At 64.7% G+C, this 21,494-nt stretch overlaps 1 protein-coding gene across 8 annotated transcripts in view; it reads left to right on the forward strand.

Moving 5' to 3' along the window:
• AGRN (agrin) overlaps nt 1-21,013 on the forward strand; it is a 34,575-nt gene extending 13,562 nt beyond the window's left edge. Inside the window, exons 1-38 of one of the 8 annotated variants that reach the window (XM_043573487.1) lie at nt 266-1,140; nt 1,779-1,826; nt 6,295-6,510; nt 6,588-6,812; nt 6,899-7,123; nt 7,287-7,493; nt 8,561-8,779; nt 8,855-9,049; nt 9,142-9,342; nt 9,426-9,574; nt 9,665-9,770; nt 10,537-10,653; nt 10,736-10,900; nt 11,084-11,227; nt 11,333-11,457; nt 11,533-11,638; nt 11,719-12,072; nt 12,153-12,290; nt 12,730-12,857; nt 12,989-13,103; nt 13,189-13,308; nt 13,442-13,798; nt 13,987-14,179; nt 14,349-14,564; nt 14,988-15,109; nt 15,303-15,437; nt 15,652-15,748; nt 15,843-16,007; nt 16,128-16,239; nt 16,470-16,481; nt 16,699-16,815; nt 16,957-17,149; nt 17,231-17,318; nt 17,551-17,574; nt 18,266-18,298; nt 18,546-18,770; nt 19,253-19,356; nt 19,702-21,013. In XM_043573487.1, the coding sequence (XP_043429422.1) occupies nt 993-1,140; nt 1,779-1,826; nt 6,295-6,510; nt 6,588-6,812; nt 6,899-7,123; nt 7,287-7,493; nt 8,561-8,779; nt 8,855-9,049; nt 9,142-9,342; nt 9,426-9,574; nt 9,665-9,770; nt 10,537-10,653; nt 10,736-10,900; nt 11,084-11,227; nt 11,333-11,457; nt 11,533-11,638; nt 11,719-12,072; nt 12,153-12,290; nt 12,730-12,857; nt 12,989-13,103; nt 13,189-13,308; nt 13,442-13,798; nt 13,987-14,179; nt 14,349-14,564; nt 14,988-15,109; nt 15,303-15,437; nt 15,652-15,748; nt 15,843-16,007; nt 16,128-16,239; nt 16,470-16,481; nt 16,699-16,815; nt 16,957-17,149; nt 17,231-17,318; nt 17,551-17,574; nt 18,266-18,298; nt 18,546-18,770; nt 19,253-19,356; nt 19,702-19,859 (5,802 nt within the window). In that variant the 5' untranslated portion in view covers nt 266-992 and the 3' untranslated portion in view covers nt 19,860-21,013. Of the gene's footprint in view, nt 1-265; nt 1,141-1,778; nt 1,827-6,294; nt 6,511-6,587; nt 6,813-6,898; nt 7,124-7,286; nt 7,494-8,560; nt 8,780-8,854; nt 9,050-9,141; nt 9,343-9,425; nt 9,575-9,664; nt 9,771-10,536; nt 10,654-10,735; nt 10,901-11,083; nt 11,228-11,332; nt 11,458-11,532; nt 11,639-11,718; nt 12,073-12,152; nt 12,291-12,729; nt 12,858-12,988; nt 13,104-13,188; nt 13,309-13,441; nt 13,799-13,986; nt 14,180-14,348; nt 14,565-14,987; nt 15,110-15,302; nt 15,438-15,651; nt 15,749-15,842; nt 16,008-16,127; nt 16,240-16,469; nt 16,482-16,698; nt 16,816-16,956; nt 17,150-17,230; nt 17,319-17,550; nt 17,575-18,265; nt 18,299-18,545; nt 18,771-19,252; nt 19,357-19,701 lie in introns of those variants that run through there. The other 7 variants (XM_043573488.1, XM_043573482.1, XM_043573483.1 and 4 more) reach the window with 7 other exon arrangements.
• Nucleotides 21,014-21,494: the final 481 nt, after the last annotated feature.

Here is a 21,494-nt window from a genome sequence, read left to right on the forward strand (position 1 = left end):
CCCTCGGCCGCTTACGCACGCGGTACGGCCCAGCGCAGCCGGGTGGGCGCGGAAGGGGACCCGCCCCGCCCCTGACCCCGCCCCACACCTTCTGGTTCCGCCCACCCGGTTCCGAGCCGGGCCCCCACCCCCCAACCCCCGCCCCGCCCCGGCACCTGCCTCCTCTCCCCCCACCCCTGTTCCTTCCCGGCCCCGGCCCCGGCTCCCACCTCACCCCCCCCCCACCCCACACCCCAGCGCCCCCGCCTGCCCCTGCTGCTGCCCCCGCCCGCCCTCCCGTCCTCTTCCGCGCGGTCCTCTGCGCCGTGAGCCACGACTCCCCACGGACACCGGGGTCCCCGGAGGCGGCTTCCTTTGTCTCTGCTCCCCGCCCTCCCTCCGCGGCGCCCCTCGCCCCTCACTCACCGCCCCAGCCCCGGCGAGGGCGACGGAGCCGAGGCGCGGCCCTCCGCGCACCCGCTCTTTATTCTCTGCCTCCCGCTCGCTGCCTGCGCCGCTCCCGCCTCTGCTGGGGACCCGAGACCCTCCGCGCCCGGCCGCCCGCGCCTCCCCACGGGGTCCCCGGGCGAGGGCCCGCTCGCCGCCAGTACCCCTCGGGCCGGCCCTTCCGGGGTCGCCCGGCGGGCGGGACCGGGGGCTCCCGGGGGCTCCGGGAAGACTGAGCACGCCGGAGAGCTGCGGGCACCTACGACTACCGGGCTGTGGATACAGGGGGTGGCCGCTGGCGGGCCCTCAGTTTCTCCTCCGCCTCCCTCTGAGCCCACATTTGGGGTGCTACGCCGGGAGAATTTTGCACATCTCCCATTATGAGCCTCAAAGGCTGCGGAGGGGTCCTGGCTCCCTGGGCTGTGACCGGCGTTGAACTTTGAGAACAGAGCTGCTGTCCGCTGCCCCAGGGGACCCAGCATGGGAGGAGTTGCCCCGAAGAGGCCCAAGGGCGCCCCTTGAGCGACCCGCTCACCCTGAGAGTGGGGGCTGAGGAGCCCAGGGCCATGCCTCCACTACCTCTGGAGAGGGACCCGCGGCAGCAGCGCGGGGTCTCCCTGCTGGTGCGGTATTTCATGATCCCCTGCAACGTCTGCCTGATCCTGCTGGCCACCTCTACGCTGGGCTTCGCCGTGCTGCTTTTCCTCAACAACTGTACGTGGCTGCGGGCATGGCCACCCCCCCCCCCCTCCCCCCCGGGCCGGCTCGTGTGACCCTCCTTCTGCTGGCTGAGTTCCCCTGCCTCAGCCACCAAAGACTGGGGGAGAGGCAGGGTCAAATAGAGGCGACCAGCTGAGAGGTGGCTCCGATGGGCCATCTGCATCTTTTGGGGATCAGGATCAGGATGAGTCATTCTCTGGACCCCTGGGCCTGTCAAAGCTTGTCCTTGCGTTCATGGGGAGCTGACCCTCACCCTGAGCTGCAGAGACAACTCGTTCTGGGAGCTGGGGAGGAAGGGAGCGGCTGAATGCACTGGAAGTGGGGGCTTTGGCAGGGCCTGGGGCTGGGTCCCTATGGGAATAAGAGGCTGCCCACACCCCTGCTGTTGGAGCCCCCTGTCAGGTGTCCAGCCACACAGCTGAAGAGGCAGAGAAAAGCAAGGGCCTCTGCCTTTGTCTGCCCACAGGCTTTGGCCAACCCTCAGGGCTCAGAATGGGGCCAGGGGTGGGGGTGGGCACGGGCATAGAGGGCAGGTGTGGGTGTGCAGGGGTGGCCCCTCCAGACTGGGCAAAGGGACAGCTATGGCAAAGCCCGCTCAGTGAGGCCTAACTCAGACATTTGTTTTCTTCCAGACAAACCTGGGACCCATTTCACACCAGCACCTCCAGTGCCTCCGGACGGTGAGTGAGTGGGGGGCCTCCGATGGTGACAGGCTGCACTTGGGAGACTGTGTCTAGAGGGACAGTGGCACTCTTGGGGATCAGGAGCCATTCTTAGGGTGTGCACACCAGACGTATCAGGTGTATCTGGAACAGATGAGGCTGGATGAGGGAGCCTGGGTCCTTCCTGGGATATCACAGTGGTGGACGGGCAGAGGGCGTGTCGGGTCTGGAGTCCTTGGGCCTGGCCCTGTCCTGGCCGGGGACCATCGCACACAAGCATGTCCCCAACTTCTGTGGGCCTTGCACTTCTTGGCCAAAAATTGGGAATGAGTCCTGGGGCCTGCAGGTTGTAAGATGGGTCAGACAACATGTGCAGAGCAGGGGGTGGGTGTGAAGGACTAGTGACTGAGGAGGGATTGGAGGGCCTGTCCCTGAGACCGAACAGCCTGGGCTTGGCCTTCCTGACCCACTTTATGGGCTGGCCTCCCTGAGAGGCCTGCTAGTCTGTAGGCCACTGTAATTTAGCTAATACGGGAAGGGGAGGGGAGGAAGCTGTTGATGCCACGAGAGAGGGCGGCTTGGGGTCCCCTCCTTGGGTGGGGACATGGAGAGCTACCAGGTTTGCTGTCAGCACTGGGCCCCCTGCTGGGCAGGTGCCTGGCCACGTCCACGGAAGTCACACGTAGGAGGGTATCCGTACATGGGATGGGCTGTGGGACAGGGTCCTGGAGCTGTCTGGATTTAAAGGCGGGGCTTGGGTCGGGAGGCACCTTCCCCTCTCCCGGTGTCCCCAGTCTCCTCTCCTAAAGCGTGAGAGCTGCGGCTCTGCTTTACACACACCCTGGTCTTCCCTGCAGCTGCACGCGTGGGCCCCCACACCCACACTCTGGTCCTACTGCCCCCTTGGGGACAGCTACGTGCCACGGCCGTCATCATCCCTCCGAGGCACACACACTGCGTACTTGTGGCCATGGGCAGGGCTTGGGGTATCCAGTCCATCCCCCACCTGAGACCAGGAGAGGAGTTGAATATACTCCAACCGGCGGTTATAAAAAGCCGCTGCCGCCTCCAGCACGGCACGCGTGAGGGAGCCCTTGGGCGTGCGGGGAGCAAGACTGCGCGGGGAAGCTGAGTGGCCGAGGAAAGGCTCCTGTAGGAGTCTAGCCTGGGGCGAATGCGGCAGGACACGTGGCTCGTGGGTATATGGGTGCCCTGCCTGCCTTTATGAGGGGCAGTTTATGGGGTGATTAAGGGCTAATACAGGCGTGGCTCGAGTGGTGCCTGCCACATGCAGGGCACGGCTGTTGTGATGAGCTTGCCAGCAAACACGTGTGCACGTGTGTGTGCTTGTGCGTGTTTTATGTCCCATCAAGAAACTTGTCTTGAGCCTCTGTGATTCCCTAGACCCGGGGGGCGTGGAGAGCAGACGTGGGGACGGGCAGTTGTGGAGCTGTATCAGGGCTACGCGCGGGAGCAGCCCTCGCCTGGCCTGACGGCCTGAGCACGGGTCCGGGGAGGGAAACCATTTCAGCCTGGCCAGGGTGAGCGCCGTGAACTCAGGCTTCTGCTCTGCCCACGTCACATCACCAAAGGCTGTAACTGTGCTGGGAGCCGCGAGATCTACCCCCACTTTGCAGCCAGGAGATGGCCCCGGGTGAACCGCCACTCTGACAGCGGCGTGGGCTCCACAAGGTGGTGGCAGGTGGGAGCGCTGGGGCCGGACCCGCCTGTGTGACTTGGGAGTCAGTGCGGGAGCCTGAGCTTGATGGCCCCCAGAGGCACCCTGGCCTCTCCTCTGCCCTCAGCCACCTTCAGTCCAACAGCTGGTTCCAAGGACCCTGTCCCCGAGACGTCTCTGGTCTCTGCCCCCAGCCCCCTCACCTTGCAGCCCATCACTCTCCCTCCACCTGACCCAGTGCCCCAGCCTTGCTTATCACAGGTTAGCTGCCATTGTCAACACCACCATCACCCACTAGTAGCTATCTTGGGGGGACAAAGCAGAACCCTGGGCTGTGGAGGGAGGGTGCAGGTCTTGGTGGGCAAGGAACGTGCTGGTCATCCAGGCGTAGAGGTCTTTGTCCAAGGGGTGGGAGCCTTGGAGCGGTCTGGCTGGACCGAGGGTGATCAGACGGAGAGAGGTCTCAAACCAAGGGCACAGACACACGGCAGGCAGCCCAGGAACCAGAGGTGTAACGAGGTGACGACCAAGTCTTTGCCACAGGGTCCAGTACTCTGGAAGAGACCTTGGTCGGTAGGTCCAGTTGAAGCCAAACAAAACGGGCCGCTGGATATCAGCAAGTGCCCGTGGATTCTGCCCGGGGGGTCCCGAGGGCCTCGGGCAAGGCAGATGAGAGGAACGTGCTAGGGGAGAGTAGATGGAGTTGGAGGGAGACAGAGAGTAAAGAGGGCTTGTGGGTAGATGGGATTTGAGTTTGGTTTGAGGCGGGACAGAGCGGGGTGCTGATGTAACGACAGTTCTTGTTACGGTCCGCGAAGAGCTACGTGCTGGGCGCCCTCCAAGCCGCTGCAGATATTGGCCCCACGGTAACCCTGGGAGGCAGGTCCCACTGTCCCCACTCACAGAAGGAGATACTGACGCATGGCAAGGTGATAACTTGCCCACAGTCGCCGGGCGGGTGAGGCCAGAGTTGGAGGCAGCCTGGCTCTGGGCTCTGCAGGAGCAGGGGCTCAGGTGAGGTGGGGAGGAGGAAGACAGGAGTGTCAGTGGGAGGGGAGTCCAGGTGGCTGCAGGGACTCCAAGCTGGGGTGTCCCTACCGGCCCCGCCCTTGCCTCAGGCCTCGGTTCACTCAGCCTGTGTGGGGTGGGGTAGGGATGCCCAGTCAGACCCGGAGGAGCCTGGGGTGGGCTGTTGCTGTGGCAACAGCCGGCTGCAGCTCCCTTTGGGGCCCTGCCCTCCCCGGAATGGAGGTGCTTCCCCCTCCTGCCCCACTTCCTGAGCCTGCTGGGAGGTGATGGGGGAGCCACCCCACCCTCTGCACCATAACTTATTAATGATAATTGGAACCGATTAAACATTCATCACGTCTAAACAGCTGCAGCCTATATCGGGCCTGCACTCGTGTGGGCGTGCAGTCCTGGTGGGGGTCCTGGTGGGGGTCCTAAGCAGTCAGCCTACCTGGGTCTTCTCAGGAGGACCTGTCTCTGACGGCTCTGGTTTTAAATGTCCGAGAGCCTTCATTCCTCCAGTCCAAGGGACTGTGGTCCCTCACCGGCGGGGTCAGGAGCCATACTTCCTGGGGCTGCTGTAGAGAGTAGAGGTTCAGCCACAGGGTGTGTGCTGGGCACACAACAATAGTTTTTAACTACAGGCTTAGGAACTGAAGTGTTTAAAGAGGAGGGTGACAGATCTGCAGAGCCCCTGTGCTCAGCCTCCCAGAGGAGGTCACGGTGGAGAGTATTGGGGGGTGGGCAGCAGGACTGGGGAGGAGGGTGAGGACATTTACTGAGATGGAGGCCGCAGAGGACAGACGGGGGAGAGGGAGGTGTGTGAGCGCCCGAGGGACCTCAGAGAGAGACCCCGTCAGCTTTCAGCTGGGGAGGCCGGGAGGCTGGGAGGGCCAGGAACCCTGGAGAAGGGCCTATTGAGAACGCCATAGCTGAGGGACCCAGAGAGGTGTGGAAGGTTCGCAGGGTGGGCCGAGAAAAGCCCGAGAGGCAGAGCTTACGTGGAAAAGATGTGGGGAGAAAGGAAACCTGAGGCGAAGGCCTGGGGTCGGGGCCCCAGGTTCCTGGCCAAGGAGGGGCCCAGAGCCAGAAGGTGGAATGTGTGGCCTGACCCCGGATACTTCCCCCACACCTGCCTTAAAACCAGGTGACCTCAGGCCAGAGGTGGCAGGGGTTGGGCTACTTTGGGACCCTGGAGCAGCTGCCCCCAGGAAGGGGCCAGGACCGGGGCTCTGAGGAGTGGGTCATGGGTCAGATGAGGGGCTTTGATTCTGACGTGGAGGCAGGGTGGGTTCCTGAGCAAACCTGGAGCCTGTTCCCTGTGATGTCGTCCTGGGGGTTGTAGGTGTGTGGCTCTGTGTGTAGGGTCCCCACGGAGGTGGGTCAGGAACAGGCGGACTTGATTCCCTGGTGCTGGTGTGAGATCTGGGGGATGCCCCCCTCCACAGCGGTGGGGTTTGGGGGAGGGGGGCAGAGAAGGTTCTACCATGAGGAAAGGCCCTGGGGCTGGGGGGGCGGGGTGGGAGGGGGACTGTGGTGGGTGGGGCTGGAGAGGGGGAGGGAACAGGTCCTGTCAGCGTGCACGGATGTGAGTGTGCACGGCCGCGATGGACACACATACGTACGTCTCTGCGCGTGCCAGCGCGGACGTGTGTGGACGTGTCCGTGGGGCCAACGAACGAACACACTGAGTGCATCGTGAGGTCTCTGCGGATGCGTGGACGTTGGAAGTGTGCACCGGGGCCCGGGGGGCCGGCAGAGGCCGGGCCCCAACCTTCCCTTCTCCCGTCCTACGCCCAGCATGCCGAGGAATGTTGTGTGGCTTTGGCGCCGTGTGTGAGCCCAGCGCGGAAGGTTCCGGCAGAGCCTCCTGTGTGTGCAAGAGGAGTGCCTGTCCGGCTGTGGTGGCGCCTGTGTGTGGCTCCGACGCCTCCACCTACAGCAACGAATGTGAGCTCCAGCGGGCGCAGTGCAGCCAGCAGCGGCGCATCCGCCTCCTCAGCCGCGGGCCCTGCGGTGAGTGCGGGCTCTGGGTGCTGCCCCAAGGGGAGAGGGGACGGCTTTGTGACCCCCCCCCCCCCACACACACACAGGCTCCCGGGACCCCTGCTCCAATGTGACGTGCAGCTTCGGCAGCACCTGTGTGCGCTCAGCAGACGGGCAGACGGCCACGTGCCTGTGCCCGGCCACCTGCCGGGGGCCCCCTGACGGCCCCGTGTGTGGCAGCGACGGGGCCGACTACCCCAGCGAGTGCCAGCTCCTGCGCCACGCGTGCGCGCGCCAAGAGAACATCTTCAAGAAGTTCGACGGCCCTTGTGGTGAGCCCTGCCCCTGGGCGCGTAGCATGACTTCTGCGTGTGCGTGCACGGCACAGCACCCTGACCTCTGCCCTCCTGCCCTCTAGACCCCTGTCAGAGCGCCCGCAGTGACCTAAGTCGTATCTGCCGTGTGAACCCACGCACGCGGCGCCCTGAGATGCTGCTGCGGCCAGAGAGCTGCCCTCCTCGGCAGGCACCCGTGTGCGGGGACGACGGGGTCACCTACGACAACGACTGTACGATGGGCCGCACGGGAGCTGCCCGTGGCCTCCTCCTCCAGAAAGTGCGCTCCGGCCAGTGCCAGCCTCAAGGTGGGTGGCCGCGGGCGGGCCCAGCCTTGCCGCTCTGTGTGACCTACATCCCTGCCGGCCCCCACACTCTCCTGCGCTCCTCCCTGGTGCCCACTCACCACCTCCTGTACGAGTCCCAAGGCGGCACTCTGGCCGGTCTGATCCCCTTGCTCTGCCCTCCCAGACCAGTGCCCAGATGTGTGCAGGTTCAACGCCGTGTGCCTGATCCGCCGGGGTCGCCCCCGCTGCTCCTGTGACCGCGTCATCTGCGACGGGGCCTACAGACCTGTGTGCGCCCACGACGGGCACACCTACGACAGTGACTGCTGGCGCCAGCAGGCCGAGTGTCAACAGCAGCGCGCCATCCCTGCCAAGCACCAGGGCCCGTGTGGTGAGCACCGGTGGGTGGGGCCCACGCTGCAAGCGGGCTGGTCCTGCATGGGTCCCTGCCGGCTGTCATCACACACCATCCACATCCTGAGTCACACTCCTGCTGGGGTCCTGGGCGAGAGCCGGTGACGGGGGAGGCCTGGCCGGGCTGCTGTCTGTCGATAGGCTCTGGGGCGGTGGCTTCTGTTCGGAGGGTGCCGGGAGTACCCAGCGGGGAGTGGGCGGAGCCGGGTGCCCGGCTCCCTGGTGCCTGCGTGGGGCCGTTCCGCCCTCCAGTCCCCTGGGCCCCGTGCGGGCAAAGTCTCAGTCAGGCTCAGGCTGCGTGGGGGCGGGCCGTGGAGGGTGGAGACAGCATATACTGCTGTGGCTCTGCCAACCCCCACCCCGTGTCCGTCAGTCGGTCTGTCCGTCTTTCCGCTCTCTCTCTCTCTCTCTCTCTGCGTCTGTCTTCTCTCCTCTGTCCTTCCTTCCCTCTTGGCTCCGCCTCTTGTGTCTTCCAGCCTGACCTGGCAGGATGAGGTACCGCGCCTGCCTCCAGGAGCCCACAGCCCGAGGTCTGCCCCCGGCACAGCAGGGAGGGGGGGTGGCTCGCTGCTGCCTGGCCTTGTGGTCCTCAGAGCAAGTGGACAGACACCTCCTCCCCCTTGTGGCCCTGGGTGTGACTGTGGGCTGCAGACTCCTCCCCCCCGTGGGGAGAGAGCCCCCCTACCTGTGTGGGTGTCCCAGGGCTGCTGGTGGCCAGGGGTCAGTGACCCGGATGGCTGCGTAAGCCTGGCCTTCCCTCAACCCACGGCAGTGGGGGGCAGTCAGGAAGTTCCTGCGTCTTGGGGGCGGCCCCTCCCTCCACTCACGCAGGGGGCCGAGGCTGTTTGGGTCTGTGTCCCTGTCCGCGTCTGTCGTGTGTCTGTCCCTTTCTCTGCTGTGTCCTGAGCATTTTGGCCCTTCTCCCAGTCCACCTCCCCTCTGCTGTCCCCACCCTGGGAGAGGGTCTGCTGCGTGGAGCTGGGGGCTTTTTGCATAAGCCCGGGGGAACAGGTGGAGCTCACTGGGTGCCTGTGTCCTCCCCAGACCAGCCCCTGTCCCCGTGCCTTGGGGTGCAGTGCCCGTTTGGGGCAGCGTGTGCTGTGAAGAACGGGGAAGCTGAGTGTGTGTGCCAGCAGGCGTGTTCGGGCATCTACGATCCTGTGTGTGGCAGTGATGGCGTCACGTACGGCAGCACGTGTGAGCTGGAAGCCACGGCCTGCACCCTTGGACGGGAGATCCGGGTGGCTCGCAGAGGACCCTGTGGTCAGTGGCGGGCAAGAGGGTCTTGCTAGTGGGTTGTGGGTCCTGGTCGCCGTGGTGACGGAGCCCCTTCCCTAGACCGCTGTGGGCAGTGCCGCTTCGGAGCTCTGTGTGAGGCTGAGACCGGGCGCTGCGTGTGCCCCTCCGAGTGCGTGGCCCTGGCCCAGCCTGTGTGCGGCTCTGATGGGCACACGTATGCCAGCGAGTGTGAGCTACACGTCCACGCCTGCACACATCAGATCAGCCTGCGTGTGGTCTCGGCTGGACGCTGCCGTGAGTGGGGCCGTGGGGGCCGGCAGGCTGTGGTCCTGGGTCTCCCCCTCGGCTGGGGTCCACTGACCTCTGCCTGGCTCCGCCCTCCACAGAGACCTGCGGAGACACGGTGTGTGCCTTTGGCGCGGTGTGCTTGGCTGGACGGTGTGTGTGTCCCCGGTGTGAGCGCCCCCCACCCGGCCCCGTGTGTGGCAGTGACGGTGTCACCTACCCCAGCGCCTGTGAGCTCCGAGAGGCTGCCTGCCAGCAGCAGACGCGGATCGAGGAGGCCCGGGCGGGGCCCTGTGAGCAGGGTAGGCTCGGGGATGACCGGCAGGGGCTGCCGTGCACCCGCCTCAAACAGGACCCCACGGGTGACCCGGCCCCCTCCCCGCAGCCGAGTGCGGCTCTGGAGGCTCTGGCTCTGGAGAGGATGGCGAGTGTGAGCAGGAGCTGTGCCGGCAGCATGGCGGCGTCTGGGACGAGGACTCGGAAGACGGGCCCTGCGTCTGTGACTTCAGCTGCCAGAGCGTCCCGAGGAGCCCGGTGAGCAACCCCCGCCCCCCAGCCTCCCCCGGCTCCGGGCGGGCCGCGGGGAAGTGGCTGTGGCCCCCCACGCTGACCCCGCCCTTCCAGGTGTGTGGCTCCAACGGGGTCACCTACGGCACCGAGTGCGAGCTGAAGAAGGCCCGGTGTGAGCTGCAGCGGGAACTGTACGTCGCGGCTCAGGGAACCTGCCGTGGTGAGTGGGCACACGGGCTCCGTCTGGGTGTGTGTGGCCTGTTCCCTGTGTGTGAATGTGCTTTGGTGTGTGTGCACACACGTGTGAGGCATGTGGGTAGGCACGTCCCCGTGAGCGCTGCACGTGTGCCGTGTGGGGCGTGCGCGCACGTAAGTGTTTTAAATGTGCGGTGTTGGCGAGTATTCGTGTTTGTGTAGTTGCAGACGTGGCCGTAGGGTGCCTATCAGTCAGCTGGTGCACTGAGCACCCACTGTGCGCCAGACTGGGCTTTGGTGCAGGGAGGCCGCGTGTTAGGGAGGCCCACGCTCTGGACACTTTGTTTTGGGGGAAGACTGACGGTGATCCAGTAGATACGTCACGTTTATGTACTTCTACGTGTGCACGAGTGCTCGTGGGTGTATGCGCGTGGACTCCTGCACGTGTGTGCACATGCATGTCTGCGGGGTGTTTGAACGCGCGTGGTTTGGGAGGAACGTTGGCAAATGTGCACACGTGCGTGTGTTTGTATGTGTGTATGCCAGTCTGTGAAAACGTGCTACCCTAAGCGTGTTTGGTTCCGGTTGTGTGTGTACATACGTGACCTTGGGTGTTCTGCATGCTCTTGGTCCCATGCGTCCAGACATGTTTTATAAGTGGTGTGGTCCGAGCCCCAGGTACCCAGGTCCTGGTGGGAGTTGGCATCAGGGGAGGTTGAGGCGGAGTGGCCAGGCCCAAAGCGGGCATCAGGCAATGCGTGACATCTGAACCCTCTGCCCCCTTCCTGCAGGCCCCACCCTGGCCCCGCTGCCACCTGCAGTTCCCCCGCACTGCACCCAGACCCCCTACGGCTGCTGCCAGGACAACATCACTGCTGCCCGCGGTGTGGGCCTGGCTGGCTGCCCCAGTGAGTATTTGACCCCAACACTGACCCCCAGCCGGGTGGAGCCATGTAGCTGCAGTGACCTTATCCTGCCCTGGCCTTGCAGGCTCCTGCCACTGCAACCCACATGGCTCCTACAGTGGCACCTGTGACCCAGCCACAGGCCAGTGCTCCTGCCGCCCAGGGGTCGGGGGCCTCAAGTGTGATCGCTGTGAGCCTGGCTTCTGGAACTTCCGTGGCATTGTCACCGATGGCCGGAGCGGCTGCACTCGTGAGTGACAGGGGCGACGGTCAGTTCCCAGGTGGGCACTCCCACCTGTCCACCTTGTCACTGTGTTCCTCGTCTCACCTGCTCAGACCCTGGCCTGATCCGCACCAGGCAGGAGCTGGGCTGGGCTCTGGAGCCAGTGGGGAAACCAGGCGTGGACCTCAGGTTCTTCCCCCTGCCCCCCAGCCTGCAGCTGTGACCCCCGGGGTGCTGTGCGGGACGACTGTGAGCAGATGGCAGGGCTGTGCTCATGTAAGCCTGGGGTGGCGGGACCCAAGTGCGGGCAGTGTCCGGACGGCCACACCCTGGGCCCTGCTGGCTGTGAGACAGGTGAGGGCCATGCCTGGCACTGACCTTGGCTCCCTTTGCTGCGGGTGGGGCCGTCATAGGGGCCAGGCCTCCTCAGCCAGCAGGGCCCCCCCGTGTCTGCCCCAGACTCCTTGGCGCCCGAGACCTGTGCCGAGATGCGCTGCGAGTTTGGGGCATCCTGCGTGGAGGAAGCTGGCTCCGCACACTGTGTGTGCCCAACACCCACCTGTCCAGAGGCCAGTGCCACCAAGGTGAGGGGTGGGGCATGTGGAAGGTGGTAGGAGAGGTGAGGGGCCTTCCCCCAGCATCCTTGCCCTGTGCCCCAGGTCTGTGGGTCGGACGGAGTCACCTACGGCAACGAGTGCCAGCTGAGGACCATCGCCTGCCGCCAGGGCTTGGACATCTCTATCCAGAGCCTTGGCCCGTGCCAGGGTGAGGCCCAACCCACCGCCCCAGAACTGACCGCGAAGGCCTGACACTGGGCTGACCACTTGACCCAGCCCTCCACTCAGACTCTCTTTTTCTTGCAGAGGCTATTGCTTCTGGTGCCCGCCCAACATCTCCTGCACCCGTGGCCACCTTGGGGCTCAACGTGAGCAGGGCGCTGCCGCCCCCACCCAGCGCCCTCCCCCTGACTCCCGGCAGTACCCCTCACAGCCGGCCCACTCCTCGACCCTCACCGGGACCTTGGACCACTGCCCGCATCCCCAGGACAACCACGAGGCCCGTGCTGACCATGCCCCCCACGGCCCCTGCCACAGCCCCCAGTCTCGCCACATCTGCCTTTGGCGAATCTGGCAGTGCCGATGGGAGCGGCGATGAGGAACTGAGTGGTGACCTGGAAGCCAGTGGGACGGGCTCAGGGGGTGAGCATGGGCCCAGGGATGTGGGGGACAGGGCCCAGGAGGGCCACCCCTGGGGCTAGGCTTAGACCGTCCTTTCCCAGGACTCGAGCCCCCTGAAGGTGGCAGCGCTGTGACCCCTGGGCCACCCCTGGAGAGGGCTTCTTGCTACAACTCGCCTTTGGGCTGCTGCTCGGATGGCAAGACGCCCTCGCTGGACACAGAAGGTTCCAACTGTCCTGGTGAGTGGGTAGCCGGGGGCTGGGGTGGAACGTGAATGGTGGCCTGGACACAGCCAGGAATGCTGTCTCCCCCCACCGCAGACAGGAGGCCTGTCCAGCAGGTGGGCCCTCAGGGTTTACAGTCTTCTGGTCTTGGCACACACACGTGCGTGGTCTCGGGGCTTCGGTGTAGGCATGCACACGTGTGGCCTCGGCCCTCACGCACGTGTGGGTGCCTAGGACCCCGTGGCTAACTTCTTTCCTATTGCAAGCCGGCCTCGGGCACTGCTCCAAGAAGTCTGCCTGGTAACTGCTGCCAGCCCTGCCCCGGGTCCCCACTAACCTCATGATCATCTGACTAACCACCACCTGCCCTGCACCCCGTGTGGCTTGCGGCTGGGGCCTGTGCCCATGGCCAGCTCAGAGGCCAGGCAGGGCCTCACTGCCCCCTCCTCCACAGCCACCAAGGCGTTCCAGGGTGTGCTGGAGCTTGAGGGAGTCGAGGGGCAAGAGCTGTTCTATACACCGGAGATGGCTGACCCCAAGTCAGAGCTTTTTGGGGAGACCGCTAGGAGTATCGAGAGCACAGTACGTACGGGGCCCACAGGGCAGGGCTGCACTTCCCTCCCGGGACAGACCCAGAGAAGGGCTGCAGCGGGAGGGCCTGACAACCCGGCCTGGGCAGCTCCCCGGAGCCTTCACCCGCTCCGCACCCACAGCTGGATGACCTCTTCCGGAACTCAGACGTTAAGAAGGACTTCCGAAGTGTCCGCCTGCGGGACCTGGGGCCTGGCAGCTCAGTCCGAGCCATTGTGGACGTGCACTTTGATCCTGGTGAGTTCCCTACCCTGGGCCCTCCCAAGAGACAATAGGGGCGCCGTGTGGGGCTCCACCGTGCTCAGTGTCCCCTCCTTCTCAGCCACGACCTTTAGGGCGCCCGACGTGGGCCAGGCCCTGCTCCGGCAAATACAGGCCTCTAGGCGCCGGTCCCTGGGGGTCAGGCGGCCACTGCAGGAGCACGTGCGCTTCATGGACTTTGGTGAGTGCCCAGTCTGGCCAAGTGCTGTGGCTTGCCTGTCCTGTCATCCCCTGCGGCCCCGAGGACCCTTGTCCCTGCTGGCCCTCCCTGTGCTCTGCCTTCTGGGTATCCTGACAGTCTCCGTAACCCTCAGACTGGTTTCCTGCGTTCTTCACGGGAGCCACCACGGGAGCCACACCTGCCGCCGCCACGGCCAGGGCCACCACTGTGGCCCACCTGCCTTCTGCTGTGACCCAGCGGGCCCTCTACCCCAGTCACACAAGCCGGCCTGTTGGCAGGACCACAGCCCTGCCCACGACACGCCAGCTCCCCACCACTGCCCCCCGTCATGTGCCTGGACGCCGGCCCTTGCCCCCAGGCACCCAGCAGCCACCAAGGCCCTGTGACTCCCAGCCCTGCCTCCACGGAGGGACCTGCCGGGACCAAGACTCAGGTGGAGGCTTCACCTGTAGCTGCCCAGTGGGCAGGAGGGGAGACACCTGCGAGAAGGGTAAGGGTCATTCACACTGGAGAGAGGCAAGGGGCAAGGGTCGGGGCTGCACCAAGCCACCGTCAGGAGTTGGGGGCTAGGCACCCCTGAGCCGGGGACAGGGCTGGGGATCTCCAGTTGGAGGAACGCGCGGGGTGGGGCCAGGGTCTCCTGCACCCTGCAGCCGGTCCCTCCCCGTCCCCCTGCAGCACTGCAGCCCTCACTGCCAGCCTTCGGAGGCCACTCCTTCCTGGCCTTCCCCACCCTCCGTGCCTACCACACACTGCGCCTGGCGCTCGAGTTCCGGACGTGGGAGCCACAGGGGCTGCTGCTCTACAATGGCAACGCCCGGGGCAAGGACTTCCTGTCGCTGACGTTGCTGGGGGGCCGCGTGCAGCTCAGGTGAGCACGCAGGGCTGCCTAGGCCGGGGTGGGATCAGGGCCAGGGCATACTGAGGCGGGGGTGGTCAGGAACGGAGGTGAGGCGGCTCAGGGTTAGGGTGGGAGGCTGAGGTTGAGCAGTGGACCTGACTCCTTTTCGCTGTGCTGACCGCCTGCTCCCATCCCCCAGGTTCGACACAGGTTCGGGGCCCGCGGTACTGACCAGCTCAGTGCCTGTAGAGCCTGGCCGCTGGCATCGCTTGGAGCTGTCTCGGCACTGGCGCCGGGGTACCCTCTCAGTGGATGGTGAGACCCCTGTTGTGGGCCACAGCCCCAGTGGTACAGATGGTCTCAACCTGGACACAGACCTCTTTGTGGGCGGCGTCCCAGCGGACCAGGCTTCCGTGTGAGCATCAAGGAGGGTGGGGTGCCCCTGATCCTGGAGCCCTGACCTTGGTCCTGACCCTTGACTCTTGTGGGTGGAAGGGTGAGCGTGGATGATGGCAATGACCCTGATTTGATCCTGATCCTGATCCTGATTCTGTCACCCCTGGGGTGGCATCCCTGAGGACCAGGAATGGTCCTGCTGGCTGCTGTGTTACCACCAAGGAGGGGCTAGGCTGGCCCTGACCTTCCACCTTGAGCCTTGACCCTCAACCCACTTCTTGGTTCTGTCCTCTTTGTGGGACTAGCCATCTTGTGAATATCAGAGGGGCTGGGGCTGGGGATCCTGGCTGACTGGGGGGCGGGGGGCAGTGTCACAGGGGGCTGTGAGGGAGGATGCCTTTGGTCTCTGGCCTCTGACGCCTGACCCTCATCTTGGCGGCAGGGTGCTCGAAAGGACCTCCGTCAGTGTTGGCCTCAAGGGCTGCATCCGCCTGCTAGACATCAACAATCAGCGGTTGGAGCTCAGCAGCTGGCAGGGGACGGTAACCCGAAGCTCTGGTGTGGGTGAGTGCAGGGACCACCCCTGCCTCCTAGGGCCCCGTGCCAGGCACTGCAGGCTGGTGTGTTCCCCTGTCAGTGCCCACCCGGCCGCTGTGGTGAGGGTGGAGCCTGGGCCAGGTGCTGGGGCAGGGGGCACAGCTGTGTGTCTGTGGGCAAGGGTTCAAGTCTCCTGGGACCCCTTCCTGTCTCCTTCCAGGTGCAACCTGTAGTGATGGCGAGAACCCCTGTGAGCCGAACCCTTGCCACGGGGCAGCCCCTTGCCGTGTGCTGCCTGAGGGCGAGGCCAAGTGCGAATGCCCCCAGGGACGAGGGGGCGCCCTCTGTCAGACAGGTGGGAGCACTGCGCTGTCAGGGCTGGGAGGAGGGTGGGGAGGAGGGGTTTTGGATTGAGCATTAGGGTGTGGGTTCGGTTTGGGGTTAGGATCGGAGGTCAGGCTAGTGCTAGGGCTTGAGTTAGGCCTGGGGCGCATAGATGAGTGGGGTTCCAGGGAACCGCGGGGGTCAGGGCCCAGCCCCCTGTGTGACTGCTCTCTTGTCTTGCACAGTCTCCAAGCAGGATTATCCCCGGCCCTTCCTGGCTGACTTCAGCGGCTTCTCCTACCTGGAGCTGGAAGGCCTCCATACGTTTGCGCGAGATCTAGGGTCAGTAGGGACAGAAGGGGTGGACGAGGGGGAAGCGTCCCGCCCACCCCGTCCAGCCATTGAGACGCCCCCACCTGACCCCGCGTGACCCCAGGGAGAAGATGGCGCTGGAGGTGGTGTTCCTGGCCCGTGGCCCCAGTGGCTTGCTCCTCTACAACGGGCAGAAGACAGATGGCAAGGGGGACTTTGTGTCACTGGCGTTGCATGATCGATTCCTGGAGTTCCGCTATGACCTGGGCAAGGGGGCAGCGGTCATCAGGTGCATCCTCTTGGGTGGGCGTGGGGGTGAGACTGGGGACACTCGGCAGTGTCACTCAGGCTCCTGAGTGGGCAGGCTGGCAGGGCCCAGAGCCCGCTCACGGTACCCCCTCCTCACCAGGAGCAAGGAGCCAGTGGCCCTGGACACCTGGACCAGGGTCTCACTGGAGCGCAGTGGCCGCAAGGGCGCCATGCGTGTCAGTGACGGGCCCCGAGTGCTGGGGGAGTCCCCGGTGAGTGTCCCCGGGGCCATGGACCTCCCACCACCAACACCCCTGCCTCCTTCTTCCTCCTCCTCCTGGGAGGCATGGCAGCCCCCACCCCACAGCTGGCTCTCACTGAACTGTTTTCTCCCCCGTCTGTCCTGTGCCTCTGTCTGTCTGTCTGTCTGTCTGTCTTCTTTCTGCCCTCACTGCTCTCTGGCCCTTGCTCTGCAACCCCCACCCTGCTCTTCGGACACCAGAAGTCCCGCAAGGTACTGGTCTCTGCTCTCATCCTGCTCATTCACCTTCTAGAGTAGCCCCTACCCCCACTAAGTCCGCACATCGGCCGTGTTTGTGTGATTAACTGCCTCCTAGGTGGGCTGGCGGGCGAGGGGGGGTGGATCATTGCGGGCCAGCGGGGCTGCTGATCTGGGGCTTAGCGTCCCTGTCCCTGCCCAGTGAGCTCCCTCACCCAGCACCTCCCCTCAGGTGCCACACACAGTCCTCAACCTGAAGGAGCCGCTCTATGTCGGAGGGGCTCCTGATTTCAGCAAGCTGGCCCGGGCAGCTGCAGTGTCCTCCGGCTTTGACGGCGTCATCCAGCTGGTGCGTGGGGCAGGGGCAGAGGTGGTGGCGTCGTGAGGAAGGGCCCACCCGTCCCAGAGTTGCCTCTGTCCCGGGGCAGGGGCTGCCATGGTAGGGAGGCCACCCGGCAGGACAGAGGTTCTCCACCTCTTATCTCCCTAGGTCTCCCTGAAAGGCCACCAGCTGCTGACCCAGGAGCACGTGCTGCGGGCAGTGGACGTCTCGTCTTTCACACACCACCCTTGTACCCAGGCCTCAGGCCACCCCTGCCTCAATGGGGCCTCCTGCCTCCCTCGGGAGGCCTCCTATGAGTGCCTGTGTCCCGGGGGCTTCTCGGGGCTTCACTGCGAGAAGGGTGAGCGCTGCTTGGCGCTTAGCTGAGGCTGGGTGGGGTGGAGCCCCGCCCGAGGTGACCCTCACCCCGACTATCTCTCAGGGCTGATTGAGAAGTCGGCAGGGGACCTGGACGCCCTAGCCTTCGACGGACAAACCTACGTCGAATATCTCAATGCCGTGACCGAGAGGTAACGTGCCGCCCGGGAGCCGGGCACCTCCTCTGCCCTCTGTTGTGTGTCAGGTCCTATCTGTGCGTGCTGTGCCGGGTAAGATGCCCAGACCCTCCACAGCCACCCTCAGCTTTGTGGCCAAGAGGGGAAGGCCCAGCGCCCCCCCCCCCCACCTCCCCCCTATCGACTTGGCCACCCACCACCTTCCTCCACCCTCCTTTCTCACCACCTCTGTCTCTTTGTTTCCAAGCGAGCTGACCAATGAGATCCCAGCGTAAGTAGCACCTTGGCCCCCATCCCCGCCTTCACTCTCACCCATTCTCAGTTCCTCATCCATTGGCAGCATGCCCCTTGCCCCACCCCCACTGAGGGCAAGGGCGAAACTTTCCACCCTGGTGGAGAAGAGTGGGGTTGGGCTGCCGTTCGTGCCATGGAAGGGTTAGTTCCCTAGCTTGGCAGTGGGAAGATCCCCATTCCCAGGACCTGTGCTGAAGCCCAGTCACCACGTCCACCCCAGCAGCCACTGCCCTTGACAGAGGGCCCCAGCAGAGTGTGCACGTGTGTGTGCGCATCCGAGTACCTGTGTGTCTGAGTATGTGGATGCACACGGGTCCGTGTGCGGCGTGTGTATGTCACGTGTTTGGACAAAGGACTCTCCCAGGCGGGTGAGCCCTCGGTCTTCATTCCACGCCACCCCGTGCCTCACCTGTCCATCTTTGGCCTGGGTCATCCCCGCCAGCCCCACGTGTACCCACATGTCACTGCCCCGGCTCTGTGGTGGGAGAGCCGATTCCCTGGGGTCCCGTGTATCTTCCGTGCGTGCTGGCTCTCTCACTCTCCACTGCTGGGAAGGGGACATGGGGCGGGGCTTCCAGGTCGCCCCACAAACCCCCCCCCGCCCCGACCCTGCGCTACAGCCTGTCTGTCCCTTGCTCACCTGCTTCCCCTCTCTTCCGGCTTCTAAGTCCTGAAGCTCCGGATTCCGGGGCCCTCCCCAGGTGAGCAGTGACATCCCAACCCCCGCTGTCTGTCCACCTTGCTCCTCTTGTTTGTGTGTCTGCCTGTCCGGCCCCCTCCCCTACCGTCCGTCTCTCGGCCTGTCGGTTCCGTGTGGTTGTCCGCCTGCCTGCCCGTCCGGTCTCCCCGGTCTCATCACAGCTGCTGTCATGGCCCTTGCCCTCCCGCCTCTCCCATCCCATCCCAGGATGCCCTCCTGGAGGCGCTGACCAGCCTTCTGCCCCGCAGTGAGAAGGCCGTGCGCAGCAACCACTTTGAGCTGAGCCTGCGCACAGAGGCCACACAGGGGCTGGTGCTGTGGAGCGGGAAGGCCACAGAGCGGGCTGACTACGTCGCTCTGGCCATCGTGGATGGGCGCCTGCAGCTGACCTACGACTTGGGCTCCCAGCCCGTGGTGCTGCGTTCCACCGTGCCGGTCAACACCAACCGCTGGTTGCGGGTGAGGGCACACAGGTCAGTGAGAAGCCCGGGGCGCGCCAGGAATAGTGGCGGGCACTGCCTGGACTTGCCCAGCCAGGGCGCGCCCAGTCGCTTGTAGCCAGGGCACAGGCTTGAGGTGGGGGCAGGGCTAACTCACCCGAGGTCACTGCCAGTGATGGGGGGAGGGACCGGAACACACGGGAGAGGCAGTTATGGCCAGGGAACCCCTGATCTGAAAAGAGAGTCCCTGCTCTTCCCAGACGCTGTTTGGAGACCTGTCCATACAGCCTGAGCCTGGCCATCCCTTTAGCAAAGTTTAACCCACAGGAGGCTCCCCTGCGCCAGCCACAGGGTGCACTCCTGGGGATCAGTGCCACCCATTCTGGCCCCCAGGGGTGATGGCAGCGGGCCCGGGGCAGGGCTTCTGGCGAGAGGGATTTGGGGGCTCAGGATCTAGGGGTGGCAGGGTGTGCCCTCTGGAACCACCTGAGGGCCTCACCCCACCACACCCCCAGGGAACAGAGGGAAGGATCCCTCCAGGTGGGCAATGAGGCCCCTGTGACTGGCTCTTCCCCGCTGGGTGCCACACAGCTAGACACAGACGGAGCCCTATGGCTGGGTGAGTGTTTTGGGGGAGGCCAGGGAAGGGGTACCCAGGGGTCTCAGAATCTGAGGGAAGACCTCATCCCTTGGGGCTGGCAACTCAGTGCCATCTGAGTCACCCATCCAGGACAGCCGACCCACTGGCTGGGATGGTCCTGTCCCCTCTTGTCTTAGGCCCTAGGCGGTTTTGGGGCCTGGAGAAATGCTCCAGCCTCCTGGCCACGTGGCCCCCCAGGGCACTGACAGCCCTCAGGTAGCTCACCTGTCCTTTTCAGTACCCGTGGGTCTGTCCGCTGGCTAGCGTCCCAGATTGCCCATCCCCGTGTCACAGTCGGGTGGCCTTCCTTCTGTCTTCTTGCAGGTGGCCTGGAGAAGCCGCCCATGGGCCAGGCCCTGCCCAAAGCCTACAGCACAGGCTTTGTGGGCTGCCTCCGGGATGTAGTGGTGGGCCAGCGCCCACTGCACCTGCTGGAAGATGCCGTCACCAAGTCGGGGCTTCGGGCCTGCGCCGCCCCGTGAAACATACGCCACAGCCCACCAGCCACCCTGCTGTCATTATTTTCTATTTTTGTAAACTCATTGCTTTTTTGATATGGTTTTCTTGCCTGTGTGTTGGCCAGAGGGACTGCTGGACCGGCCTCCCTACCATCCAGACAGACAAGCTACAGAGGCAAACTCTGCGTCAAGGGACTTGCAGGGGGAGGTGGTGCAGGCAGCACGGAGGGCTTGACTCCAGCGCTAGTCTCAGGACGTTCCTCTCCACCTCAGGCCACTGTGTCCCGGCCCCTCGTGCTGTGCCTCCCCTGTGTGTCCACCGGGCCTGTGTCCCCAGAGCAGGAAGGCGCTGCCGGGGCTTGAGGGGGCCTTTCCTCCTCGCAAGCCCTCAGGGGCCTCCTCGGTTCCCACTTGAGCTGCTCCTGCCCTTGGCGTGTGCGGTAGGCCGGGGCTAGCCTCGAGCGCAGACTGGCCCCTCCCAGGCCTCCTGTGCCAATACTGTGACTTAGAAGCAATGTTACTGTTGGGGCTATATATCGTACCCTTCCTTCCCGCTATGTCCACCAGTCCCAGAGTGCTGGAGAGCAGAGGCCAAGCCCAGGCCCGGTCAGGGCACCTTGGCCCTTAGTTGGCCTGCCTGTCCGTCCAGCCACCCTGGACATAGCTGTGTCCCCTCCCTGATACCCCAGGTCCCATGAGGAGTCCTGAGAGGGAGCAGGGCCGCTGTGTGACGCGGTTGATGTCCGCTACCTGCTTGTTTGGGCAGCCGGCATCCCCCTCTCAAGGATGGATGTTCGGGCCTGACCTCCCACCTTTATGCATTGATTTTATTTGACACGTGGAGTGACAGGGCCGTCGTCCTTCCTGTCCTGGCCCAAGGGCGGCTGAGGACTCCACACGGCAAACTCCCTCTCAGGTCCTGGTGTGAGGGTAGTTGTCGTTGTCCAAGAATGACCAGGGGTCAGCCGAGTGTCTGACCGAGGCCAAGGGGTGGGTGTAGAGGCAGCAGAAAAAACCGCAACGTTACGCCGCGTCCTACCTGTCCCCCCCACCCTCCCCTCCGTGGGGGTAGCAGCCCCAACACCCCCACATCTGGGACTGTGTCATGTTACTAACTCCGGTCTGTGTCTGTGTCTGTGTCAATCACCGTGAATTAAAGTCTGAACACTTTAAAAGAATTGCTGGCATCTGTCCACACTAGACACTGTGCCCGAGCCCTGCCTGGCCCGGTGATCACCCACCTGGCTGGCTTCTGTCCCATGGCTTCTCACTCAACTGTATGGTATAGCACAGGCTGCAAGTTCTCTTAGGAGGCTCTGGATGAAGGGGGGTGCCATGCACTGGGGATCAGGGCTGGTTTTCACAGAGTGCTGGTTATGATGGGGGTAGGGCCATGGAGGCCAGCCTTGGATGTGACACCTTGCGGGCAGCAACCCCCGTGTGTGCGCGTGTGTATGCGTATTTGCACATGTCATCTACGTGCGTGCGTCTGTGAGCACAGGATGGGAAGGAGGACCGTGAGGAGAGGGGGCAACGGGGTGGAGGGGCAGCGTAGGTGGGGAGGAAAGGAGGGGGGCCTGGGGGTCAGCCAGGGTGGGTGAGTGGGGCAGGCTGCCGTTTCCACTGGCTCAGGAGGGAGGGCAGCCGTTGGCCCTCCTG

This window comes from Prionailurus bengalensis, chromosome C1, assembly GCF_016509475.1.
Source record: "Prionailurus bengalensis isolate Pbe53 chromosome C1, Fcat_Pben_1.1_paternal_pri, whole genome shotgun sequence".
Taxonomy (NCBI): Eukaryota; Metazoa; Chordata; class Mammalia; order Carnivora; family Felidae; genus Prionailurus; species Prionailurus bengalensis.